The following is a 25,787-nucleotide window of genomic DNA, read 5'->3' on the forward strand; positions in this document are numbered from 1 at the left end:
GTGGGCTCGTGTCTAGGGCCAATCACAGCCATGTCAATATTCAGTATAACCGCACTCTTGCTTGTGTGATATTGCTTAATTAGATATGATACTAAAGCCTACTCTGCTTATAGGAAAGCTATAGTATGAATGATTTCTATACAGATTTAGCAGCTACTAACGTCATATCTTTTTGTAGCCAGGTGTGACAAATTCAGGACAGACATTTTGGCCTACTGTGAAAAATGTTTAGGTTTAGGCTATATTTTCTTGAAATCACTGAAACAGAAAAAATAACATTATTGCCCGGTTATAACATTATGTAATGTTGTATCCTCATGGAGCAGAAGTGCTTCCCTGACAGCAACAAAGAGAAGACTGCATTGTTCAGATGTCTGAGGTCCTTCACTATCTTCTTGACCTTGGTCCGGCACCGCTTGCAAGATAGACTGCAGGCCAGGGAACTCAGTGTGGATGGTGACCACACCACCCTCTGGAAAGCCATCTATCCTGCTAGGCACAGCCAAACCAGGCTGTGATGCTTCCTGTCAGGATGCTTTCGATGGTGCAGGTGTAAACGTTCCTTAGGGTAAACTTAGGATCCTATACGGTAGTTTAAAGTCCCGTAAGTGTCTAAGGTGGTAAAGATGCAGCCGGGCCTTGTTCACCAGGGTGTTAATGTGACAGGACCATGACAGGTCCTGTGTGATGTGAACAGCAATACTGTAAGACCTGAGAATAATGTGATTTTATTCTCATAATTCTCAGATAAGATATGAACCTACGATACATTGGGGTTCAAAAGTCTGTGACGACATTGAAAATGTCAGATTTAAAAAAAAAAATATTGGATATAAACAAAGTTTTAAAAGTGTGAAAATTTAAAAACAATGAAATATATTCAATATTAAAGATTTACACTATTCATAGCTCGTTGTTTACACTTAAGCAAAGTTGTGATATTGATCATATTAACTCCATTGTACAAAAGGTCTTATGTTATCCATTGAAGCACGTGCTCAGATGACACTTCAGTGGATTTGTCCTAATATGGGTCTAACATATGGATTTTACACATTTCTTTTTCCTGGTACAGTGTTTTCTGTTACAGTGTTACAGTCTTGGATATTGTTGAGTACAGAGATATTGTTTAGAATGTTATATGAATAAATATTACATTATTGTGGAAAAAAAAGAGAGTGAAATATCTTGACCTGGCTGTTATATATAAACAAATTCCTTTTGAAACTGAAGAAAAAGGAAGAACAACAATAGCAAAACTCTACAGCTGTAAATGGTCATGTTTTCCTTCTCTAAAAATAGCGCCGTAATTGTGGTTCCGTCTTGTGAGACATCTCATGAATGTGAGAAAACATTGCGGTTTTGACTCAATAAAAGGTGAAGAGGAAATTCTTTTCTAACATTTCGATTACTTCAAGAACTCGCCGGCGTATCCAGCTCAGCTTGTGTCTGCTCAGGGGAGGTAAATTAAAACTTTAAACACACTCAAGATTATAATATTGTAATTCTAATAAGATTATATTAGAGTCTCTCTAATATCATCTTTTATAGCACTTTTATAGTACTTATCACAATTCTGGGATGGGTGTTAGTTTAACACAATCCCAACTGTAGAATATATGTATAGAATATATGTAGAATAAAACCGTGTTTTGCGTAAGTATTGACACCTCCTTAGAATTTTCCATGTTTTATAGTGTTACATCACAGAATTCAAAATGGATTTAATGGGGATTTTATTTATGCTGTTCTTGCATATGTTCTTGTATAAATTTGGTATATTTTTGATAATCCACCCCGTAACCGGTGCTTCTCCAGATCTGTATCCTGGACACTTATCATACGCTTTTCAATTGAACATTGATGGAAAATCACGGCTTAAGCGTGATTGTATATAACGTGACTATATTCCCACCCTGATAGAAGCTGAATTAAACAAGGAGCTTCCCAAAATACGTTCCTACCGTGGGATGATCAGGTGAATTATTGTGTACGTTAGCAAATGCGATGCTTGTAGCGAACAATTAGGACTCCAGAAATCAGAGGGACTTCACTGAACTATTTAACACACTAGACAATGTGAACATTATAGACATTTTCTTTTGCGTAGAAAGTTTGCTACATGAACCAACCTGCCTTGTCTTGTTTTGATAACTCTTTTGTCATCACAATATTGTCGTCCCCCCCCTCCCCCCAACAAACTCTGGAACCTTACAAAAACAAGGCTACTTGCTTTGAGATCATGTAACACTTTAATTACACAGAGGTAGACTACATTCAACAAACATTCTGAAAGCAACTGATTGTACAAGAGCATATTTAATGCCTTTACAGGAAAGGAGGTGAATATTAATGCAATCAAGACTTGTTTTCTATGTACATTTTTATTCTTTTTGTAGATCTGTGACATAAAATTCCAAATAAAGTCATTTGATTTCAAGCAGATACTTATGAATACTTATGTTTGTGTCTGCTACGTTAATCATAAGAACCAATTTGCCATTTCATTTCAGAAAAAGCCAACAATGAACTTATTAAAGTTGAAAGCGAGCCTGAAGACGACTTCAACCCGGATTTGTTCGCTCTACACAACAAAGAGCGAAATGAGCTGGAGTGAGAAGTTCATTCTACTTATCTCATGCCTCATGACCAGTTTCATTTTGGCTGTTTTTTGCCTCCTTGGTCTCCGCTTCCCTTTAAATTTTGGCACTGAGGTCTCCATTGCTACAACAGCAGCATTTTGGCTTTGTGTTACACTAGCTATGTGGTTTTCACCAAATGTTCGCTGTTTTGGAATTCTGTTCCTGATGTCCATCAGCTTGAAACAAGGCAAGAAACAGCTCCTTACAGCTGGAACAACAGTGGTGATCTTCTTGAACATCCGGAACACTCTGATGAACATGAAGGGACTTGGAAAGAGTTTAGTCTGCAATTTGGAGGAAAAGCTTATTTCCATTGACCTAGCACCTCTCGGCAACTATATCCGCATGATAAAATGGGTGGCTTCCGAGCTTAAAAAAAGCCTGATCAATTTTTTGGGCGGGAATTATCACACTGACTTCAAACTGAAGCCGGTTGTGCATTCAGGAGAGTTAACGAAGAAAATATCTGAAGCCCAGAGGACCATGAATAACACTGCTGAGAGTGTGTTGGTTGTCATTGACGGAATTTCATCCATAGGAAAGCAAATATCTCCGGTTTTAGGAGTCGCGATCCTCGTTATTGCCACGGCCCTCTACCTGAGGAAGTTTCGTTTGAACAGAAAGCAGAAAAATGTGTTCATTACAAAAAAATTCTTGAAGTATGATGAAAGCCAACGATTACAGGGAAAGGCCTCAGTTCTCCCTCTGACTAAGAAGGAGGCGAAACGTTACATTATTGTTCCCTCTGCCCATTTAACCAAAAAAGATGTGAAAACCATGCTTAAATTCAGCATGTCGATTGTAACTCATAGTATGGCCTGGCTCTTCTTCATTGGACTGGATGCTCTTGTTTATTGGATTATCTCTGTTTTGAGCAAACGATTAGAAGAACTGAAGCCACTCCATGTTCCTGTGTTACTGAAAGTGGAGGTAAAAAGGCAGATATACTGTAGAAGTATGCTTTAGTTTGAATCAAGGCTATCAGTGTTGCATATGTAGTGCTTAATTAAGTATTTATATGCTTTACTAATTTCAGTGGTTCAGAGTGTTTTATTTAATCTGAAAATTTTATTTTCTTGTGTCCACTTCTTCTGGGTCAGGAAGGAATCTTCTTTATCGGCATCAACGTTGAACGTGATCGAAAAGTCTATGACTTTTCCTACGATGTGCCCGTTTTTGAAAAGAAGTGCTTGCCAGCTCCAGAACTATGGCTCTACAAATCAGTCCTCCCTCTGTCGGTCATCTTCGGCTTGCTGGTTCTTCTGGTCGTGGTGTCTTCAAAGCTCAGTCAGTTGAGGCTCATCGTGTCTGAGCAGTTCTACTCAGAAGATGCAGAGAAGCGGATTGCTGAGCTGCATGCCAAGATCCTGAAGCGAAGATCGAAATGGACAGCAAAGGATGCCAAAAGAACCCTGAAATCGTTTGCCACACAGGTTGGTTTTCTTTTGTAGTTACTTTTTAATGAACAGAAATACAGTAGCTTGTATTTCTGAAAGAATCTGTTAAATACAATTTAAGAAATGGTCATCAAACACAAATGTTTGAAAATTAGCCAGAATTTCTCTAGTCTGGAAGTTTTTACTAATATACAATATTTCTCTTCTTTCTTTCTAGCTCCACTTTTGGTTCCCCATCATTTTCCGTTATCAAAACAACAACCTTGAGAATGAAATATAAGGTTCGCTTTCAGTTTATTTTTAATAAACTTGCTATTTTTATTTTTTTTTATTTTTATAGATAAAACCTAGCTTCACTGGTATACATTCTGTATACATCCGTTATACAATACTAAAAAAAAATAGGTTAAATCTGGAACTGTCTCTCTGGAAGAACCCTTAAGGGTTCTATGTTGAACTGTACAACAAATACAGCAACGAAGAACCCTTTACCTATCCAACAAACACCTAAAGAACCCTTAAAAGACCCTCTTTTTTACATTTTACTACATATTGTACTATAGATACTTGAGGTTTGTTTGGGTCATTTGCAATGTTGTATGCTTTCGCATATTTATAAGACGTTAATATTTTGGATCCTTAAACACGGTCTTTTCCATTTATTATTGTATATGTTGATTATGAGATGTTTCATGAATATAGTGTGTACGAGTCTTTAGTTTGAACCACTGTATAAGCTACAAACCTCAGAATACTGGTTATTTGACTATAGTTGAAAAAAATGTATTTATATAACATACTCATGCTGTTAATACTCTATTATATTTGGATTATATATGATCTAATGTACATCTTATTTATATTGAGGCATCAATAAAGAAAAGAAAAATGTGTGTGCAGTTTACTGTATAGCTGGAAAATAGAGATCCAGGTCATGTATTGATATAAAATTTGTTTATTACCAAAATATTTCATTTCATTACAGAGCTTGTAAAATTGTAATGTTTTTAATGTTGCTGCAAAACATCAATAGACAATATCAATGCTGTCCAGATAAAGTATGGATGAAGAACCTGACGATTTTAGATGATGTACATGATAAAAGATTGGTAAAAGATCCTCAAGCTGAAGAAATTGGTAGTTTGGAATGTGAGGTTAAATCCCAAGACTGCTTGACAGCCAATATTTGAACCCTTGTGCAAGACTTCTAACTCCTAACAGCTCATTTATACGCTTGGATTCGATTTTTTGCTTGACTTACAAAAAAAAACACTACAAAAAAAAAACCCATCCAAATTATTAATATATTATTAATATATGCGCAAACACAAAACCTTCAGCATCACTATCAAATCTGCTGTGTTAATAGGAGATACAAATTCTATGTTTACTATGGTTTACTATCACTTTGTCCACAAATTTCATTCTCTATACGTAGACGTTTTCAAACCACTCGATCACGCTACACTTGACCCATATCGTGACCCATTTTTATTTCACTCAACCTTTATTTTACAAGGCTCAAGAGCTTTTTCAAAATTTCACATAACTAGGATTATTTTTCAGCTCTCAAACGTGAAAGTAGGTCAATTACAAAATGCGGTCAAACTGTACAAAATGTACTACAGAATATTTTACTTTCTCAGTCTTTTTCTTTGTTTAAAATAAAAGCTCATTTGACATGGTTTTATTTTTATTGTATATGCTTTTCCATTAAATATGTTTCTGTCAAATCAAAGTGTAGAAACATCTCAAAGATGATCCAGAGAAATTGGATGCACCCGAGATAAATTTGAAGTGTCACTGCATTGGATCAGAATACTTATGTCAATGTTTTAGTGTTTGGGGGGGTTATTTCAGTTATTTATTTTTATAAATTTGCAAAGTTGCCATAAATTTGATTATTGCTTTGTCATGGGGTACGGAATGGAGATTGATGTGAAAAAAATAATATATTATTTAAAGCATTTTAGCATAAAGCTGCAACACAACAAAATGTGGGGGGAAAAACACGGGGTCTGGACATTTCTAAATTTTTTCCAATCAATATTAGTACAATAAAAGTAGTTTTTTTTTCTTGAAAAAAAACTGCATACATAATGTGAGATGGATAGATGAACACCTTGAAGCGCCCTACATTATAATTAAAACATATCTGAAGAAACTAGCCAAGCTGAAGACAGAAAATTCAGTGAAGGAGCCAAAACATCCAGCATTTAAAGGCATTTCCCAAAGGGACAAGAAGAAATATAGTCAACTGCTTGCTCAGTATCTGGCGCAGCCGCTTGGCACCAAAATCAATGAGGAATAGTGTTATTGCGTGTGTTGCAGCAAAGCAACCTTTTTTTGTTGTTGTTTACATAAAGACAAAGTATGAAACTATAAATCAAGCTGTTACAACTGGTGGCAGAAAGTCTTATGAAGTGATGAGTCCAATTTTTAAGATGGTTTGTTTAGGAGCCAGTAAACACAATGATGCATGTCTGTAGGTTTCTGTGAATCACAGAGGTGATTCATAGCACTTGTGTGTGTGTGTGTTTGTGTGCGCGCGTGCGTGTTTCAGCTAGTGCTGTAGGGGATTTGCTGAAAATAGACAGATGAACGCAGACAAATATAAAAAGAATTTGATTTCTCACACTACATCTTTGAGAAAATGACGTACACAGCTTCGGTCGTGCATTCTAAATAGGGACGTATCGATACTGATACTGATATTGTGTATCCATCTCAACACCATGCTCATTTCCTTGCACGTCTACCGATACCACCGTACCATCTTATGCTTTTTAAACAGACAGCGAGTCGACCAGAGCGTGCAGAGCATTGACAATTAGCATCTTAAACGTAAATCTTAGTATCTTAGAGGGGTTCATTGCTAGCAGCACACCGCAGCAACAAATATAAACATGGCTAATAAATTGTTCCATGACACCCCTGATTGATTAATACTAAACAGGTTAGTCATTTCAGTATCAGGCTATGTATACATTAATTCGGATAAATATTCAAAACGCATCTTCGTTCTCATGTTGTAGTGTGAACTGATTAAACGTTGATACTCAAAAACGATGATGTATTTTTAGGCATGTGATGCAGTCATGTGACCCATTGAACTCAAAACAAACAAGATGGTGGACGGCGTTGTACTGCGCAGTTTTTACGCACGTGCAGTATAGGGATCTAAGCGTTTTCAGACGGTTTCAGTGTGGACGAGCAATTTTCAGAAAGCCTTTGAAAACGACTGTAGATGGAGAACGTTTTAAAACGAAGATGCAGCTTACAGATCTATCCGGATTAACATGGACGTAGCCTCAGTATCAGTAAGGACAAGTAAAAACCACGCACTCGTACTCTGAAAACGTCTGGAAAAACAAATTGTATGAATGCATCTGTAATTCTAAAGAAGGCTTCACAAACACCTTTTAATCTAAGACTTTTTCACAGCACTGCATATCAACTTTAAAATCTTAGAAGAAGAAATGGTTACTCGGTTATATTGCAAGATTTCTGGTGTTTTTCTTTAAGCTCAGTTTGCTGTAGATATGACTTCTCCTTTATAGGGTGTCCTGACCACGGCACTGGGTTTCCCAACCTGAAATTTTAAACACATCACAAAATCACTCAGAGTAAGGAAATCCAACATTTTAAAATGAATACGTTACACAATGTTAAACATTGTCAATATTGAAAAAGTAAACATGATAGCCCTTAAAATATGCTATAAGATTGATAGGTTGCTATGATAAGGTCACGATCAGAGCAAGTGATAAATCTAACCTCGTCCCTTCGTCTTATTCTCTTGTACACAAAGTCAGAGTAGGGCTTTCGGGGAATAAACCTTCCTGTCCCAGGCTCAGCCAACACACGGCCATTTTCATACACCACCCTGCCTCCGGAGATGGTCACCAGAGGAACACCGTGGCACTCCATCCCTTCGAAGATGTTATAATCCACCGCCTGGTGGTGGGTCTTTGCTGAAATCACCCTGTAACATACACAGTCGCTTTACTGAGGCTCTGCTTTGGGAGATTTTTTTAATCTTGTGGTGACGTATGCACTACAAGAACATATGCCCCATAGGAAGATCTTAGAAGGTCTACGGAATAGTAAGCTTCAAACTGGTTTAAATGACAGATTTTTAGTAGTACTTTTGGTGAGATGTTTCTTCTAGGGTTGTACGGTATATCTGTTAATGCTAGCAAGAATCTTTTCTTGTTCTTTGGGGCAAAAGAATTGACTCGGGTCTTCATTCAAGTTTCAATTGTTTACTGAAAATTTTTTCCACAATCAAGAGAAATAAATAAAACTCTGGTTAAAAACTGTGTTGCTCCGTCTTTCTTTCTAGCTTAAAAAGCCATGCCTATTCTTAAAGACGGTTCAAGAGGAAAACAGAACACACCATTGCAGAGTAAAATAGGGGTGAAATGTACACCAAATGTACATAAATATGTAATACCTCACCAAACGTCAACCTTTTCTTAATGCATAAACAATTTTAAATAATAACTTTACAAGCATTTATGCTTTTAATGTCCAATAATAGCTCTTACAATACCAGCACTAAGGGAGTATAGCGATACTAAAGCTTCAAAATACCGCCAATGCCGATGGTAGTATTGTCAATACGGTAGTATCGTAAGTAATGCTGTATGTGCTGCAGGTAATTTTATTTTTGCTAAAACAACACGTCTTAATGCTTTTGTAGAATAAATAAAGGTTAGTGACACTTCATTTAACCTAAATTCTTTACCTTAATCTTTAAAGATTTCCTGTTTTCTAGTAAGCGAGCTAACGTTACGCTAACCGCTGTGTGTAAATACTAAAATTAGCTGAAGCAAGCTAACGTTACGCTAACCCCTGTGTGTAAATACTAAAATTAGCTGAAGCAAGCTAACGTTATGCTAACCGATGTGTGTAAATACTAAAATTAGCTGAAGCAAGCTAACGTTATGCTAACTGCTTTGTGTAAATACTAAGATTAGCTGAAGCGGGCTAACGTTATGCTAACCGCTTTGTGTAAATACTAAAATTAGCTGAAGCGGGCTAACGTTATGCTAACCGCTTTGTGTAAATACTAAAATTAGCTGAAGCGGGCTAACGTTATGCTAACCGCTTTGTGTAAATACTAAAATTAGCTGAAGCGGGCTAACGTTATGCTAACCGCTTTGTGTAAATACTAAAATTAGCTGAAGCGGGCTAACGTTATGCTAACCGCTTTGTGTAAATACTAAAATTAGCTGAAGCGGGCTAACGTTATGCTAACTGCTTTGTGTAAATACTAAAATTAGCTGTAGTGGGCTAACGTTATGCTAACCGCTTTGTGTAAATACTAAAATTAGCTGAAGCGGGCTAACGTTATGCTAACCGCTTTGTGTAAATACTAAAATTAGCTGAAGCGGCCTAACATTATGCTAACCGCTTTGTGTAAATACTAAAATTAGCTGAAGCGGGCTAACGTTATGCTAACCGCTTTGTGTAAATACTAAAATTAGCTGAAGCGGCCTAACATTATGCTAACTGCTTTGTGTAAATACTAAAATTAGCCGTGTTTGCTAGTAAGTGAGCTAACGTTCCCAATTTTATGATTTTTTTTTTTGTGGAGTTCGTTTCCAAATTCAGTTATTTAATGTTGTGTTCATTCTCAGTAATCTCAGGACAATTTCCATTTGCATGATTTCACTGCTCTAGGGAACAATAGATGAAATATTTTTTTCCAATAGCCAGTTATTCATTCTCATTAATACGTATTCAGAGTAAAATCTGGTTCGTCTGTTTTCATTTATACCTATGCATTTCTGTAAATATGGTTCATTTTGTAGATCTGAATTATGAATTAACACAATATTGTGTGGTATCGTGATACTACTTGGTATCGTGATACTTCAGCTGGTACAGTATCATAAGATATATTTATGGTACAGTGACAACCCTAGTTTCTTCAGGTATCCATTAGCATACCATTACCTAGTTAGCATTAAATCACATCTGCTTCCCTGCTTTGCCTTGCTACATAATGAACAAGCATCCGTCAGGAAGATAAAATAGAGTACTGATGTACAAAGCAAGACACCCTGATAAGCCCATTTCATCATGCTTTACATTAAAAAGGATTATAGGAAAAAATAAGACCCATACACTACAGAACTTTATTACAGTAAATTAAATACACAGATTATTGCATTGCTTGTTAAAGCACAACATTCCCTCTGCCCTTCCTGACTCTTTACTGATTGAAGCAGTGTTTTTAATTGAATGAAACGGCTAAACAGCTCATTCCCATTTTAGAAGACGCTAACTAATATATTCTTTCTAAACACACAAAATGAAATACTGCAAAAGATGTGAATGTGAACATTAGTGAGAGATGAAATAGAGGAATGTTTTTGTTATTCATTACTGATGACTTGTGTGTCATATATTAGCTAACACGCAATAATGACTGAATCCATCCTACACAATTGTCAGATGCTATGAGTCAATGCTACTAATAGGAAAACAGTTGGCACAGTAGTGTGACATTGTCTGAAGTAATGGGGATTGACTGACCCCCAAAGACACACACACACACACACACACACACACACACACACACACACACACACACACCTAAAGTTTAACCAGCAGCTCCAGCCAAAAATATAAAATATAACTGCTGGTTCATTATATGAGTCAATGCTACAAATTTTTAATTGCTTTATTAACAATATCAGGTAAACCTGAAGAAAAAAACATGGAGTTTAATCTTAAAAACCACAACTGGGGCACAAAATAAGGGGCCTCTGCTCTCTAAAGACAGGTTAGCCCACTGGGTAAAGGAAATCATTGTGCAAGTATACTCAATAACTCAATAACTTGATTATATGTCATTCAATGTGCATTAATCGCTACTTTGGTGAAACATGGAGCTTTGTCCGATGTTACAGAAGAAACGGTGCTTCATCATAGCTCATGTGCTATATAATGAGCTTGGGTAACCCTTACCTTCAGTATAATACAGTATAACACTCTGAGGGATTCATACCATGAATAGAGTGCATCAGCAGCTTGAGAACTTTCTGAGCCCCAACAGAAAGCAGTAAAGGAATATTCAATGATTCACTTCCTCAATAGGAAGCCGTATTTACACTCATTTGTAATCTCAATAATATTTGCATTATTGACAAGACGTCTAACAAGCTCATGATACACATGGTACACATTTACGGCATTTGGCTAATGCCCTTCTTAGAGCAACTTATATTCATCTCATTTATACAATTGAGCAGTTGAGGGTTAAGAGCCTTGCTCAAGGGCTATTGGGCAGTACTGGGATTTTAACTCACGACCTTCCGATCAGAAGTCCAATGTCTTAACCACTTCCCTTGGTCCAAATGGAATGCAAAATGGAAAGAAATACAATGGCGGTTATGTACAGTATGTAATCATTGTTCCACAACTGAGTGAAGAACTATCAGGCCACCCGGGTCACTTGGGTTGATGAGAATGGTCAGAGGATGAGCGTGACATAGAGGGGACCTTTTATAGTCTGCCTGCAATGGGTCACAGACATTAGGTGAAGACTTTGAGATTGGTGCTCAACAAGGAAACGAGCAAACAGGAAAACTCCACTTGTACCGAAGGAAACCACCCTACCAGTTCTCCACTCAGTCATAGAACCATGGAAAACTACAAACTACAAAGAGGTATGTTTGGCAGAAACCCAAAACTGTTCATCACCCAGAGAACACCATCACCACAGTGAAGCACGGTGGTGGCAGCATCATGTTGTGGAGATGCTTGTCTTCAGCATGGACTGGGAAATTAGTCCCGGTTGAAGGCAGGATGGATGGAAATGACAATCCTAGATGCTCCAGTCTGCAACAGACTTGAGACTGAGACACCTTCCAAAAAGCAAACAACCTTAAGCATGCTACAAAAGCTACACTGGAGTGGTTCAAAGCCATGAATCTGATTGGGTTAGAATGTCCCAGTCAAAGCTTAGAACTCAATTAGTATTCGGTTGAGAACTTGTGGTAAGCTCTTGCAACTTCTTGTGGTCGCCATTTAATTTGTCACAGCTCGAGCAATTTAACCAATAAGAATGGGTGAACATATTACAATCCAGATGTGCAAAGCAGATGGTGACATATTCTATTAGTCGGACAGCTGTAACTGCACACAAAGGGGGTTCTACAAAGTACAGACCCAAAGAGGTGACTACATATGTAGCAAATAAAAGTCTGATTTTTGGTTCATTAACCTTTGTGTCACAATAAAGCTATTTTGAATAATAACTTATTCAACATATAATAATAACAATTACAAGTTATTTTAACATATTTTGTCATTCAAGTGGCAAAAATAAATCTAAATACGTGCATTTTGATTCCAGATTGTAACACTACAAAATGTGGAAAAGTTCAAGAGGGGTGAATACTTATGCAATACACTGTATATTACAAAGTTATAGTCACTTTTAACTTTAAAATCCTTATAGGTTATGCAGGTATAGGCAAAATCCATGTGGTTTTGCTAGATGTTACATACAGTGGAAATCTGAGTGTCACACAGACTATGTCCAAAGTGACGTATATATATAAAAAAAGCCCTTTTTCTAAATTTAGTGTGCTGGTGTGCAAGGCTTTTTCAGAAACGCCTCATCAGCACATTACAGGGAGTTTGAGGTGGTTCAGTGCTGTGGCTGGAACAGAACGTCACCCAGCTGTGTATCTTCTACTGAGAAAGACATAATGAGCTTCTCATAAAAAGATGACAGATATTGCTTTTTAACAAGGACACTGACATGAAAACGTGCAAAAATAAACAAACCCAAAACCCCAGAAAAACTGAGCAGTGGCATTATTGTAAAGCATTTTCTGTTTCAGTTACTCACGTTTAGTTGATATTGCCCCAGATTAAGTGATCATTTAAAAGAAACCTTAAACAATTTAGCTTAATCCAATAACATCACGGGTTATGAAAGCCTCACAAAAAAAGGAGAGAAAATAATGTTTATCTAAACATTAAAAATGTAAATGCCAGTGCATTTCATGCAAATGCTGAACGTATGTAGTGAAAAATATTTGTTAAAAAAATGTAACTTAAGGTATTTATTTGTTTGTTTGTTTATATATTTACTAACTTACTTATTTATTTTGCCTGACCACTGTATTCATTTATTTTTTATTTTATTATTATGGCACTTTATCAAGCAGTTGAGATAAATGAATTGTAAAAGTGCATTTCAATAACAACAACAACAACAACAACAACAACAACAATAATAATAATAATAATACTCTGTGAGCCACACATTCACATGCTTTTCAATATTTGGCACATGGTTCAAAAGTTAAGACCATAAATGTACTTCCAAATTAGGCGTGAATATGAGCCTATGGTGGCACTAGAGTGTTGGCAGCACTTGGCGCAAATTTGGTTAGAATGGTCCTTAGTCTGTCCCCGATCAGTGTGCTAAATTTCACAACTTTTTACCAGATGGTTCTAAGGGCTGCAATAGATAACCTAGCCAGAAGAAGAATAGAAAAGGTAGAATAACAATAGGGTGCCTACGCACCTTGGCCCCCTAATAATAATAATAATAATAATTTCATCATTTACAATGAAAATCATCTTTACTTACATACGTAAGTGCATACTTATTTGTTATGTATGAACCTGAAAATTAAATTTAAATTAAACATTTTAAAAACATCTATAAATTATTGATATTGTTTATGTGGAAAGCACACAAAAAGACAATTTAAAAATATATATATAAATATATGTTTATGTAAAAGTGATATATATATATATATATATATATATATATATATATATATATATATATATATATATATATATATATATATATACACACACACACACACACACACATATAAGTTTGCCCACTATTGTAGCAGTGTATTAGAGCAACAACAGTTTATAAAAAATACCTACAAATAATATGTATACGTTTCATTCCCTATAGTGTGTCAGTATAGTACAAAACCATAAGCAATTACAGATTCCATATATGGCATGATGGTTTCCATCTATTCACTACAGCAGCATGCGGTTTAATATGTGGCTGTCTTTTCAGTTCACCGGAAGCGTGAATGACGTGTGTATGCAAGCCACGAGCAGCTCTTACACAAACACTCAGCTCGTACTAGATGGCACCTGATTGGTGCTGTGCTTCGCTCAGACGCTCCCAGCTGTTATGCGCTGAGTTGCTGTCCTTGAGCTACATTCATTGGGAAAGGAAACTGTAGCACGCACTTATGTAAAACACATTGTGGCCTTCGACTGGCTCACTACGTGTGGCATGAGTGTGTCAGTGTGTGCTTGTATTGCCATGTTCAGACGTCCACATACTGTACAGTAATGACAGTAATGCATGACAGTTTTGACTTTGTGACGGCATTTAACTGATAACCATGAGGAAAATAATTTTTGCTTTAACTTAGAGAGAGAGAGAGAGAGAGAGAGAGAGAGAGAGCTCTGCATACGCTACCATTTATGGCGATCCACACACTCCTCTTTGTGTCACAGGGTTTAGTGACAACACTGTAGTAAAGAGGAAACTGGTCTAAACCACCACTACAGTATTACGCAATAAGACATTCACTTCTCTGTTTACATCTCAAGAATGATTTATTAAAGGACAATTTCCAATATAATCAGCACATCGTTTCATGGCAGAATTTTAAGCTCGTAGCGTAAATGCAAGAATGTGAGCAGCTGGACATAAGAAAGGGCAATGTGAACTGCGTGAAGGGTACCAATATTATTTCCGCTCAAGTATATGCTCTGTATTTGTCTGTGGAAACCACTTGTCTCCATGTACTGTTTTTATTTGCTATTCTTTCCCATTTTCTTCTTTGTAGCCCATGTGCTCTGCTCTTTACTTCCCGATACGTGGACTGTTCATGGGTCATACTGACACTGGAGAGCTGAGACCGAAAATAATATTTCCAAATGACTCAAAATACAGTTTTTAAATGATAATGTTATTTACTGAAGCAAAAAAAGTTATCTAATCTCAACTGGGCCTGTGTGAAAATGTATTTGCCCTCGTAGTTACTAGTTCCCCAAATCTATGAAACTGCATTCATAACGGGGTTCAGCTGGACTAGAGAAACCAGGCCTGATTACTGCAAACCCTGTTCAATCAAATCTACACTTAAATAGAACTTTTTCAACAGCATGAAGTTGGTTAAAATCATCTTACGTGGTAACATACTACACCAAAATTTAAAGAAAACCCAGAAATGATGAGGAATAAGATGATTGAGATACATCAGTCTGGGAAGGGTTACAAAGCTATTTCAAACGCTTTGGGACTCCAAAGAACCACAGTGAGAGCCGTTATCTCCAAATGGAAAACCTCGGCACAGTAGTGAACCTTCCCAGAAGAGGTCGACCTTCCAAAATTCCTCCAAGAGCACAGAAACGGCTCATCCAGCAAGACATAAAATAGCCAAGGACAACATCAAAGGAACTACAGGCCTCTCCTGCATCAATAAAAGTCACTGTTCATGACTTCACTCTGCTGGGCCTTCCACGGAAGAGTGGTGAGGTGAAAACCACTGCTAACCCACAAGAACATTAAGGCTCCTCTGAATTTTGTCAACACACACCTTGATGATCCTCAAACCTTTTAGGAGAATGTTCTGTGGATTGATGAGTAGAAAGTGGAACTGTTTGGAATACAGGGATCCCGTTACTTCTGACGTAAACCAATCACAGAATTCCACAAAAAGAACATCACACCTACAGTCAAGCATGGTGGTGGAAGTGTGATGGTGTGGGGATGTTTGCTGCTTCATGGTCTGAGCAACATGCAATAATTGAGGGAAACATGAATTCTGCTCTCTACCAGAATTCCTATAAGACAATGTCCGGTCTTCAGTCCCTAAGTTGAAAATCAAGCGCAACTGGATTATGCAGCAATACAATGATATAAAAAAGCAAGTAAATCCTAGTCCTAGAAGTAAGTGCAAGACTGATCTCCAGTTATCGAAAGGGTTTGGTTGTAGCTATTGCTACTACAAACAGATTTTAAGTTTAAGCGGGCAATTAGTTTTTCACATTGGTGATAGCTGTTGGATAACTTTTTTTTGCTTCAATAATTTTTTTTCTTTTAAACTGTATTGTTTGTTTACTCAGGTTGCCTTTGTTTTATGATGTATTTCGTGTGAAGATCTAAAACTATGTAGCATGAGATATACTCATAAACAAAAGAAATCAGGATGGGGCAAATATGTTTTCACAGCACTGTAATCTAACAGAGTAAATGAACCTGTTTGTTTTATTTTTGTCAAAAGAGGCTGGTGTTAATTGATATTTACTTTTTGCAATTCCTGGGTCAAAATGAAGAAGATGGGTATAGCAGATCCACCAAAAAGTATCTGTCATATATGACGCAATATAGTATTATTATTATTATTATTGTTGTTGTTGTTGTTGTATATTATTATTGTTATATTCTTATTCGTGTTGCTGTCACTGTTGTTGCTGTTATATTCTTCTTGTTATGGTATACTGTTGTTATTGCTGTATTCTTATTGTTATTGTTTTTGTCATTGTTGTTGTTGCTGTTATATTCTTGGTGTTGTTATATTTTTCTTGTTGTCATTAACACTGTTGCTGTTTTATTCGTGTTGTCTTTGTTATTGCTGTTATATTCATTATTGTTGTTTTATTCATGTTGTCTTTGTTGTTATTTTCGGTGTTGTTATGGGTTTTTTTGTCATTAATGTTGATGTTTTATTCATGTTGTCTTTGCTCTTATTGTTGTGAGAGTATATTCTTGTTGTTATTGTTGTTATATTCTTATTGTTGTTGGTGTTGCTGTCATAGTCATAGTGTCATAATCTTGTTGGTGCGCTATTGTTGAATCTGTCACCTTTTTTCATAATTTACATCTATAAGTATCTAGTAATGGAAAATTAATGGCTGAGTTACTATTACCATTTTTTTATGTGACCTTATTTAACCAAACCTAATTGGCAACCCCTGTTAACCAGTATTAGTACCTTGAATTTGAGGATGAAATAAAAGGAAATAGAAATGATGATCTTCAGCCCTAAAATCCCCCAAAACACTTAAGTGTAGATAAATGTCAATTTATTGTTGTGTCCGTCACAGTAAAATTTTACTCCTAAACGTTAAAACGTGGCTTAAAGCATATAATTCAGTAGCTAACATGAATTATTCAGTAACTAGACTGGAACTAACAGTAAAGATTTGTAGTTACAAGAATGATGAATGTAAGCCTGGAGCTTTTAATAGAACTTCATGACTTCCTCAGTGTAACAAGGTGTTGGGTAAATATTCTGGCATCAAACGCATTATAAACGGATTTAAACATTTTAATTCTCAAATGCAGATTTTCAAATATAGATTTACCTGGTAGCGTTTGGGTCCCAAATAACCAGGTCTGCATCAGAGCCTTTGGCAATCCTCCCTTTCTGTGGATAAAGGTTGAAGATTTTGGCTGCGCTGCTGCTGGTGACTGCCACAAATCGATTTTCATCCATTTTGCCGCTATGCTGAGGAAAGCGAATGTTAACATTGTGAGTGTTTTACTCTTATCCCCCGAGTCTCTATCAACCTTCACACATATCCTTCTGCAGTGAAAATCAAACTCGTCCACTCCATGAATCAAAACGCATAATTTTTAGTCAACAAGGCAATAAAAATAAATAAATGGGCTCATAGTAAATGGCTCTGTAAGTTTTTTTAAAAACCTTTTCATCTAAGCAGGCCCTTAAATAATGTACTGGACTTTTCTGACAACCTATGAGACTTTACAGGTGAAACTCAAAGCTTAAAATAATACGTGCAATATACAATGCATTTGTATATCTAGAAATCTGCTATAAAAAACATTATTCCTCCAATTTAGGAATAAATCTAAGCAATTAAAGGTGCAAAAATCATTTACAAAAATGATTACACAAATAAACTAGAAAGTATGTAGGTTATTTGTGTAAGGTTTAAAGGTTTAAGCCGTGGCTTCAGCACAAGTGGCTGAGAAAATCTGTTTGGAGAACTGACTTCCAGTCCGCAAAGAGGCATCTAGCTCTAGCATGTTACATGATCCTGTCACATGTCTCACTCACACTTGCTCTGTGTTACCCATAATCCACAACCCTATTTAAGTCTAGCTTCCGTGTGTTTCTTTGACAAGCTTTTGTTGTTGTCGTGTTGCTGCCTGTTTTGCCTTGTGTCTATGGTTCAGTCTCTTTTTTTCTCTATATTAACTTAAAGAAAAAATCACAACTTTTTCAGCCATGTTCTCCAGAAACCACCAATCGCAAACCCTCTATCCCGAAGGCTGTCCGATAGCAGAATATTTTTGGTTTGTTACAAAAGTGCTGACACTGCAAACAGATTCGAGAAAAATCAACAATAAAAACGAATGGTATAAAATGAGTAAATGAATAATAAGCTAGGAGTTTGAAACGGCTAAGACTTAAAATACAAAATTACTCCTATTCATTTCAGTATTAAAAAAAATATATATCCTAGAAGGTCTAGAAGTGTGTGACTGACCACTCCTTTCTCCCAGATGACAGACATACGATCCTCCACACCGTTAACGCCATTGGGAATTTTAGTGAAGTCGTCTTTGCCCAGGGCTTTTTGGCAAATCAAGAACGTGCAGTTATCAGTCCCAGTTACACTCAGATCGTCACTGAAAATTTTAAATATTATTAGTGAAAATGGTTTCTGTGGTCTGCCTATACAAAATCTGTGCTGGTGTGGACTCACTACTGTAAAATAAAAGTCTATGCTAATATAATTCATGACTATTCTATTGATTTTCTAAGCAGTGACGATGATTGGAAAGGTGACGTACTTCTGAATCAGATCGTAAATGTTAATAAATCATAAATGTTTATTCATGAGAATGCAACGAAAGCTTGTAGAAACTGTTCTCTGAAGAAGTGTTGTGCGTACTTAGCGAGCAAGTCCATGAGATAGCCGGGTGTGCTGGGATCCGGCCTTAGTGGAGGTCCCATAACGAATCTTGCTGCATGTGCCCAGTCCTTGTGCCAGTAATGAGTGCCATCAGTACCCAGGCCAGCAGCTATGGGCTCGCCAAACACCACTCGCCCTGATGGAATATGTTATATAACGATAGAGCACAGGACTCAATGTACAGTAACTAGATCTATTACAAGTTCACCTGAAATAGTGTAAATTTGATTTATATTTTGAATTTTAACTTTTTAAAACTGATATTATTAATCAGTTATTCATTACACAATCCATTCAACATAAGACATTAATAAAACACTAAGTAAACATTTGTATTTTACGTATTGGTAATTTTGTCAATTATGCCAATAATGTTGATTTATTTCCATTTAAAATTAGACATGTATTTAAATGAAGAATTGTTTTTTTATAGAACAAGTTCGTGTATCTTGAAAATTTGATTATAATCAATTTATACTTTGATTTATTTAACCTTCCATTTTAAGTTAAGATTTTATATTAAGTTCACGCACCGTTTCTGCGAGCGGCAGCTACAACTTTAGCAGCTGATTTGCTCATGACATGCACCACATACAGAGGGCAGTTGGCAGCGTGGGCAATGGTGATGGCACGCTGAGTGGCCTCCGATTCCACGTCCTCAGGGCGACAGAGTTCATGGCCTTCAGGTCCTGTGATTCCCAAAGACAGCATTTTCTTGGTCCCCTAGATGGACTCAAAAAATGGGCATTTTATGTTCCGAAATGTGGAATTTGCAATGTTCTGGTGAATCCTTCAGAGCAAAGTTATGCACATTGACTTTACTAAACGGCTTTCAAGTACAGTTTGTTAACTTGGATAAAATTGGCAATTCAACAAAGCTCTTATACAAGGTTTGAAATAATCACTTATGAGTGAACAGTCACAAAGTTGCATAAGGCTGTATGACTTATGGCTGTATGATGGCCATCATTCCCTGGAACCTTTGTGCAAGTAATTTATGTAATGTGTACATACCTATCTATGCGATCTCTCCTAACTCACTGGATTCATGAGAATCACATAGATTTCCTAAGCCACAATGCCATGAGAAACCGAGCCACTTTAGGACTGGCTGGAAAAGTGTTTGGAACCACACTCATGACACTATGAAGGGCGATGTTGACCTTGTAGAACCTGGACAAGGTGCACATTGGCACCCATATAGCAGCAACACAGACTTCCTGGAATGACATGCCTATAAGTAATTCCCATAAAGAAAAGACACTGGCTTGGCATGAAAACTGGACTACACGGTCCAAAGCCAGGCACCTGGTAACCCTATTTGTAGTAGTAGGAAGACTCACGGACCAAGTAACCAAGCAGAGGATGCCAAATCTTTCTGTCCATTTTGGCCAGTAGATCTGTTTGAGACAAAAGCTGTCAAGGTGTTCTAACACCTAACTTGTGGACAGTGTAGGAGTGATAGATAATAAGCCTGGAAACCTAACAATGAAAGCCTTCCCAGAAGAGTTGGGGTACTATAGCAGCTAAGGGGGACTAAATCTGGAATATAATGTTCAAAAAGCGCATTGCAGTGGTGATTGACGCTTGTGAAACATAAAATTCAAGGCTTTTACATGTAACACTGAGATTTTGGGTTTTTGTTATAGTGTTAGTTTTATTCCGGGATTCTGTTTGACTCGTTTACTGCTTTTTCATAAATACATATTTGCTGCCCTCCAGTGGTCCTGCTAAACATTCAGTCGTGATTCACCCTCTTTATGTCCTTTATGTCCAACTATTATGTATTATTGTAGACTTACAAAGTTCACATGTATGATAGGTTTACTTAATAACCTAGCGACTGAGTGTACATCTATTATGTATATAAATATCTGTGAGATAATATTTGTCACAGTATTACTTTAAGTCTTCGCATCCCCCATGGTTTGTGAAGGAAATAAAAACATGCTTGTTTTATAATTAATGTTCAACAATAATAAAAGAAATGCCAAAGTGTCATTCATTCCTTCATTTTCGGTAAGTCCTTTATTGTAGGTCCTTTATTGTAGCTATCAAGGTTGCCACTGCAGTCTCGGTGGAAATCACCGAGGTGTTGCTGGACAAAATAAAGCTTTGGTTGCTCTCGTTTCTTTTACCCACCCAATCACTTTTATTTCAATATGGGCAGTTTTCTAGATATCCGTCTGTACATAGTTCACAAGATTTGTTTTCTATATTTGTTTAAATAAAGATAATTTAAAAATTATATAAAAAAAAAATATTGATTAAAAAAAGGAGGTTTTGTAGAGTGGTACCGTTAATGTAAATTTTTTATTAAAATCTCTGTCAATGCTACGTTCTCATGTAATGGAGGTACAGACAGAAGCAAGTGCAAGTATGGCAGTTTAATGAAAATAACAAGTCCAAAGGATCAGGCAGAAATCAAGGTACATAGGCAGGCAAGGGTCAATCGATCAGGCAAACAGTCCACACTTGCCAAGGCAAAGAGACGAGGTTGTAAAAGAGAAAGTCAAAACCAGAATAAACAAACACGGTGACATGGCTTGGTAACGCCAGAGACAAAAGGAAACGGAGTGTAATACTTCGCAAAGACATTGTGTGTGAGAGCCTCTTAAGTAGTGTGGTGAGATTGTCCACGTGATTGGGAACAGGCGTGTGTGATTAGTTCTCAGGACAAGGTGCCGTGTCTGTGTGTTCCACTGGGAGATGTAATCGTCGGCCATGTTTGTAGTTTGCGGTGCATTCTGGGAAACGGAGTCGCTGGTTTGCAGTGATATGACATACGTAAGTCACGAAACATGACCAATGATTACTGTTTCATCCCACACACCAGCACACATTTTAATGCAGAGAAATATACGCAGTGCAAAAAAATATGTAAAAACATCTTGCTTAGAACAAATACTGTCATTATGAGATTATTATAAAACTCATATTGACAGTTAGATTGTTCAAACTATTTCGTTAAGACGTGTTCACTAAATTCAAGTTTGAAATTGTTCTATCCTGTCGTGAGACTGAAATAAGCAAACTCAGAACCCGATCGAATATAATAATGCCAAATCTTCAAATCGGGAAAATGTCTAGAAATCGGCGTCAGTAATCTTAGATTTGTTTTATAATAGCCTCGTCATGAGAAATATTACACACGTTTGGCTAGATCCTCATGCTAAGCTTTTCAAAAGTTATTTTGTTTGTTTGTTTGTTTGAAAATATGCAATCCCTTGGACAAAAAACTGCCTGAGAAATAAAACAGCACAGTTCTACAGTTCAGTTATAGAGCTGAGCAGCTCTGGGGTCTTGCTTAAAGCATCTCTCTGACAGTTCTGGGATTTCAACGGACAACTTCTGGGACACTAGTACAACCTTAACTGCTGAGGAAGCACTGATATAGACTACAGAACTGTGCAAAAGAAATGCTGTAAAGAAACGATGACTTCGAAAAGAAACCAATCAAACCTTTCTGCTTAGAAGAGACATACAATAGTAAAGCGTATTATGTCGATATTTGGTGTGACGACCCTTTGCTTTATTTTCTTAAATAGTACAGTTTTTTGCAGTTTTATAAGGAAATGAGCTGTACGTTTTTTTGAGCATCTTGCAGAACCAGCCACGGTTCTTATATATTCATCAAATAAATATCAACAACAAAATGTTTTTAATACTAAAAAAAAAAAAAACAGTACAAAAGTTCTTGGTCTGTGTACATTTGTAGGCAAATACATTTAACCTGCTTGACAACTACGCTGTTGCCCCATCGAGGAATTAATTATTCACCCTTTGCTTTCACGAGCCCCATCAACCACCCGTTAGAAGCGAGTGGACTTTGGATTCACGGTTTTAAAACACGACCTTGTGAGGAATTTCTCGCTTTAAAAGGTTAATAAGCACTCGTTGAGTGCTCCTTACCTCTGCAATCAGATCTCCGTTCTCAGCGTGGACTTGCGCAAGGGCTCCAATGTCTTTACAGTGAGAGAAAACGGAGAAGAGCTCGTCGTCACGTAGCATGAACACATCTTTGTACGCCATAAACGTCTTGAATGAGTTCACTCCTCTCTCTTGAACAAGAGTCTCCATCTCTCGTTTGACCTAAAGTCAACGATCAGTCAATTATTTATTGATTAATTACACAGTTATTAATGATATATTGGTTATATTCATGAATCGTGGTCCGGGAAATGTATTTGTCGGTATTTAATGATGCATTTGACATTTTTTTACTTAAAGAAGTACAATATTTGAAACATTTATCGCTCAAATTTCTTACATCACAGACCTCAAATTCCCTCCATCACATTTTGGACATACATCTGCCAGCAGCTGGTTTCCCGATTATTTGTGTCTATTTACCTGAATAATATTCATATTGCTAAAACCCAAGATAAAGATAATATTCCGGATTTAATAAGAAATACGCCAGCTGCCTTGTTATAAAGTCAATGCAGAGTTCTTGCTAACTAGTGAACAGAACAAAAACATTGGGATTAACAGGTTATATCGTCTTGTATTTAGTAACGTACACTATCATCCCACCAGGTAACAGCGACGTGGAGGGAATAGTCACAGCACACTTTGGCGTCAGCGATCTTCCTCCATCTGTCATACGCCTCAAGCAGAGACGTTCCTTTTCGAGGGATGACAAAATCCAGGATCATGGTGGTTCCACCGGCTACTGCGGCCTACAAAGAGAGCAAAACTCACAGCGATCCAGCCTGATCTTGTGAAGACACTCATAAAAAATAACATTGTGCCTCATTGGTCAAACCAGATATGTAAGGGATAATTGACGAGAGGCCGTTGAATTATTAGAAAAACAATGCACACCCGGGCTGGTAATACAGCCAGGACGTGAAATGGATGAAGGTAGAAGGATGTGGCAAAGTGGGTCACCTGGATTGGAAAACATGGATCCCCAGTAGCAATCTTTATTGGGATCAGTGGGCTTTTTTTTGTTTCTGCGTTGCAAACGTATTCGTCACCATCTTCGTCTTTTTTAATGACGAATTAATGTTTTCTTAACTCTCGATTTCCCTCCCGCTCCCACCTCGCCAGGTTCAGCTCAATCTCAAGCCAGACTTTGAGAACCGGCCGATCTGCTGTGTCTGGTGACAGATACGGAGAGTTACGAATGCGCTCTACTTCAGCGCTGGAGATGGGAGGATGACGAAAGCTGACATCTTTCCCAGCCTTGCGAAAATTTTTGAGGACGGCCCTGAATACGTCGTGGATGATCGGAATTCCGACTGGCCGATGATGTTAAACGTGGAAATATACGTGGTTCAGTCCAGCTCATGACATGGAATATTCTGAACTCGCAGCTGGGTATTTAAAGTGTTTTCCCCCCCTATCTCGACCTCTTCCACCGGAGTATTTTTGGTTTTACCCCAATTATTAAACACATTTACTACCCAAGCTGTTGTTTTTTGTTTTTTTTTTGGTGCTAAAAAAACACCATATATATATATATATATATATATATATATATATATATATATATATATATATATATATATATATATATGTATATGACCTTTATTATAACATCCTCCAAAACTTTTTTTTTCACCAATATTCGTGCCACACTGGTTCTAACACTACTAGATCGAGATCGTTCGTTTGCCCAATATTTGCCCATTCCTCTAGGCATGTGTTAATTATGCTGATTGTACACCACGTTTTTCACGTCATTTCTAGCGACCGAGACAATCCTAAAACGTCTTTCTTTAATCATTCCTGTTAAAACCATTTCTTATTCCTTTTTCCAATCTTCTATTCTCCAGTGCCGGTCAGCCTGTACCCACTGTAACCTCCGATTCCTGCTCTTAGGTGACAGGAGTTCAACCCGACATGGTCTGGACTGTTGTCTAAAGATTTGGCGTGGTGCGTGTTCTGAGATGCTTTTCTGCTCAGCACGGTTGTAAAGCGTGGTTATTTAAGTCACCATAGCCTTTCTGTCAGCTCTAAATATTGTGTGTGGTTTTTCCCCTTTGGTTTTTGCGCCAACTCTAGAGACAGCAGACCAGGAGATTAGCAATTTCTGACATATTCAAACAAGCTTCTGGCATAAACAACCATGCCATGGTCAGAGTCACAGAGATCACTTTTTTTTTTTCTCCATTCTGATGTTTGACATTATCTGAATGAATAATGTCAGTAATGTCAACATTAACATATTGGATAACTGAACAGGGGTACAAGTGTTTCTATTAAAGTGGCTGGAGTGTTAGAGAGAGAGAGATGTGTATTTATGTATTTATTATGTGTATTTACTTGTGTTTCTGTAACTGTGTTATCCTCAGTTGAAGCGGAAGTGCTCCATTACCTTGGTACCTGAGAGGAAATCATCCACCGCCACAGTGCCCATGAACTCCAGCTCCATATGTGTGTGCGTGTCTATTCCTCCGGGCAGCACCAGTTTCCCGCTGGCGTCTAGCACTCGCGTTCCGCTCTCCGGAAGCTGCAGCTCGGAGCCCACTTCCTGGATCACCCCGTCCTCTATAAACACATCAGCCAGCACGGTACACTCCTCATTCACCACCTTACCTCCTTTAATCAAAATCCGGCCCCTCTCCGACATCCTTATTTTGCTGTGATTATAGTCTTGGCTATAATTTTTTAAATTCAGGTTTTAAATCCAAAAACAAAAACTTCAGAGTGTCTTTTCCCCCTTGCGAGTTGCAGATCTGCAAAGAGTCTTTACAGTTACGAAACTAACCTGGGGCGGACTGTACCATTAGGCAATGGTCTGTAATTGCCTTGGATCCTGAGCTACCAA

The 25,787-nt window shown here is 37.3% G+C and overlaps 2 protein-coding genes across 2 annotated transcripts; one reads left to right on the top strand and one right to left on the bottom strand.

Moving 5' to 3' along the window:
- The first annotated feature begins 1,417 nt into the window (after window positions 1–1,417).
- On the top strand, window positions 1,418–5,311 carry LOC108256538 (dendritic cell-specific transmembrane protein). The gene is made up of 4 exons (XM_017453508.3): window positions 1,418–1,462; window positions 2,514–3,572; window positions 3,743–4,075; window positions 4,257–5,311. Exons 2-4 carry the CDS (start codon window positions 2,526–2,528, stop codon window positions 4,317–4,319), a joined length of 1,443 nt encoding a protein of 480 aa, XP_017308997.2. The 5' UTR covers window positions 1,418–1,462; window positions 2,514–2,525; the 3' UTR covers window positions 4,320–5,311.
- dpys (dihydropyrimidinase) lies at window positions 4,977–25,724 on the bottom strand. Its single transcript, XM_017453507.3, has 9 exons — window positions 25,335–25,724; window positions 23,533–23,691; window positions 22,922–23,101; window positions 19,543–19,732; window positions 18,989–19,145; window positions 18,581–18,722; window positions 17,432–17,574; window positions 7,817–8,024; window positions 4,977–7,631 (listed from the first exon to the last, which is right to left on the bottom strand). Exons 1-9 carry the CDS (start codon window positions 25,587–25,589, stop codon window positions 7,566–7,568), a joined length of 1,500 nt encoding a protein of 499 aa, XP_017308996.1. The 5' UTR covers window positions 25,590–25,724; the 3' UTR covers window positions 4,977–7,565.
- Between the last annotated feature and the right edge of the window lie 63 nt (window positions 25,725–25,787).

The sequence above is a fragment of the Ictalurus punctatus genome, chromosome 23 (genome assembly GCF_001660625.3).
Source record: "Ictalurus punctatus breed USDA103 chromosome 23, Coco_2.0, whole genome shotgun sequence".
NCBI lineage: Eukaryota > Metazoa > Chordata > Actinopteri > Siluriformes > Ictaluridae > Ictalurus > Ictalurus punctatus.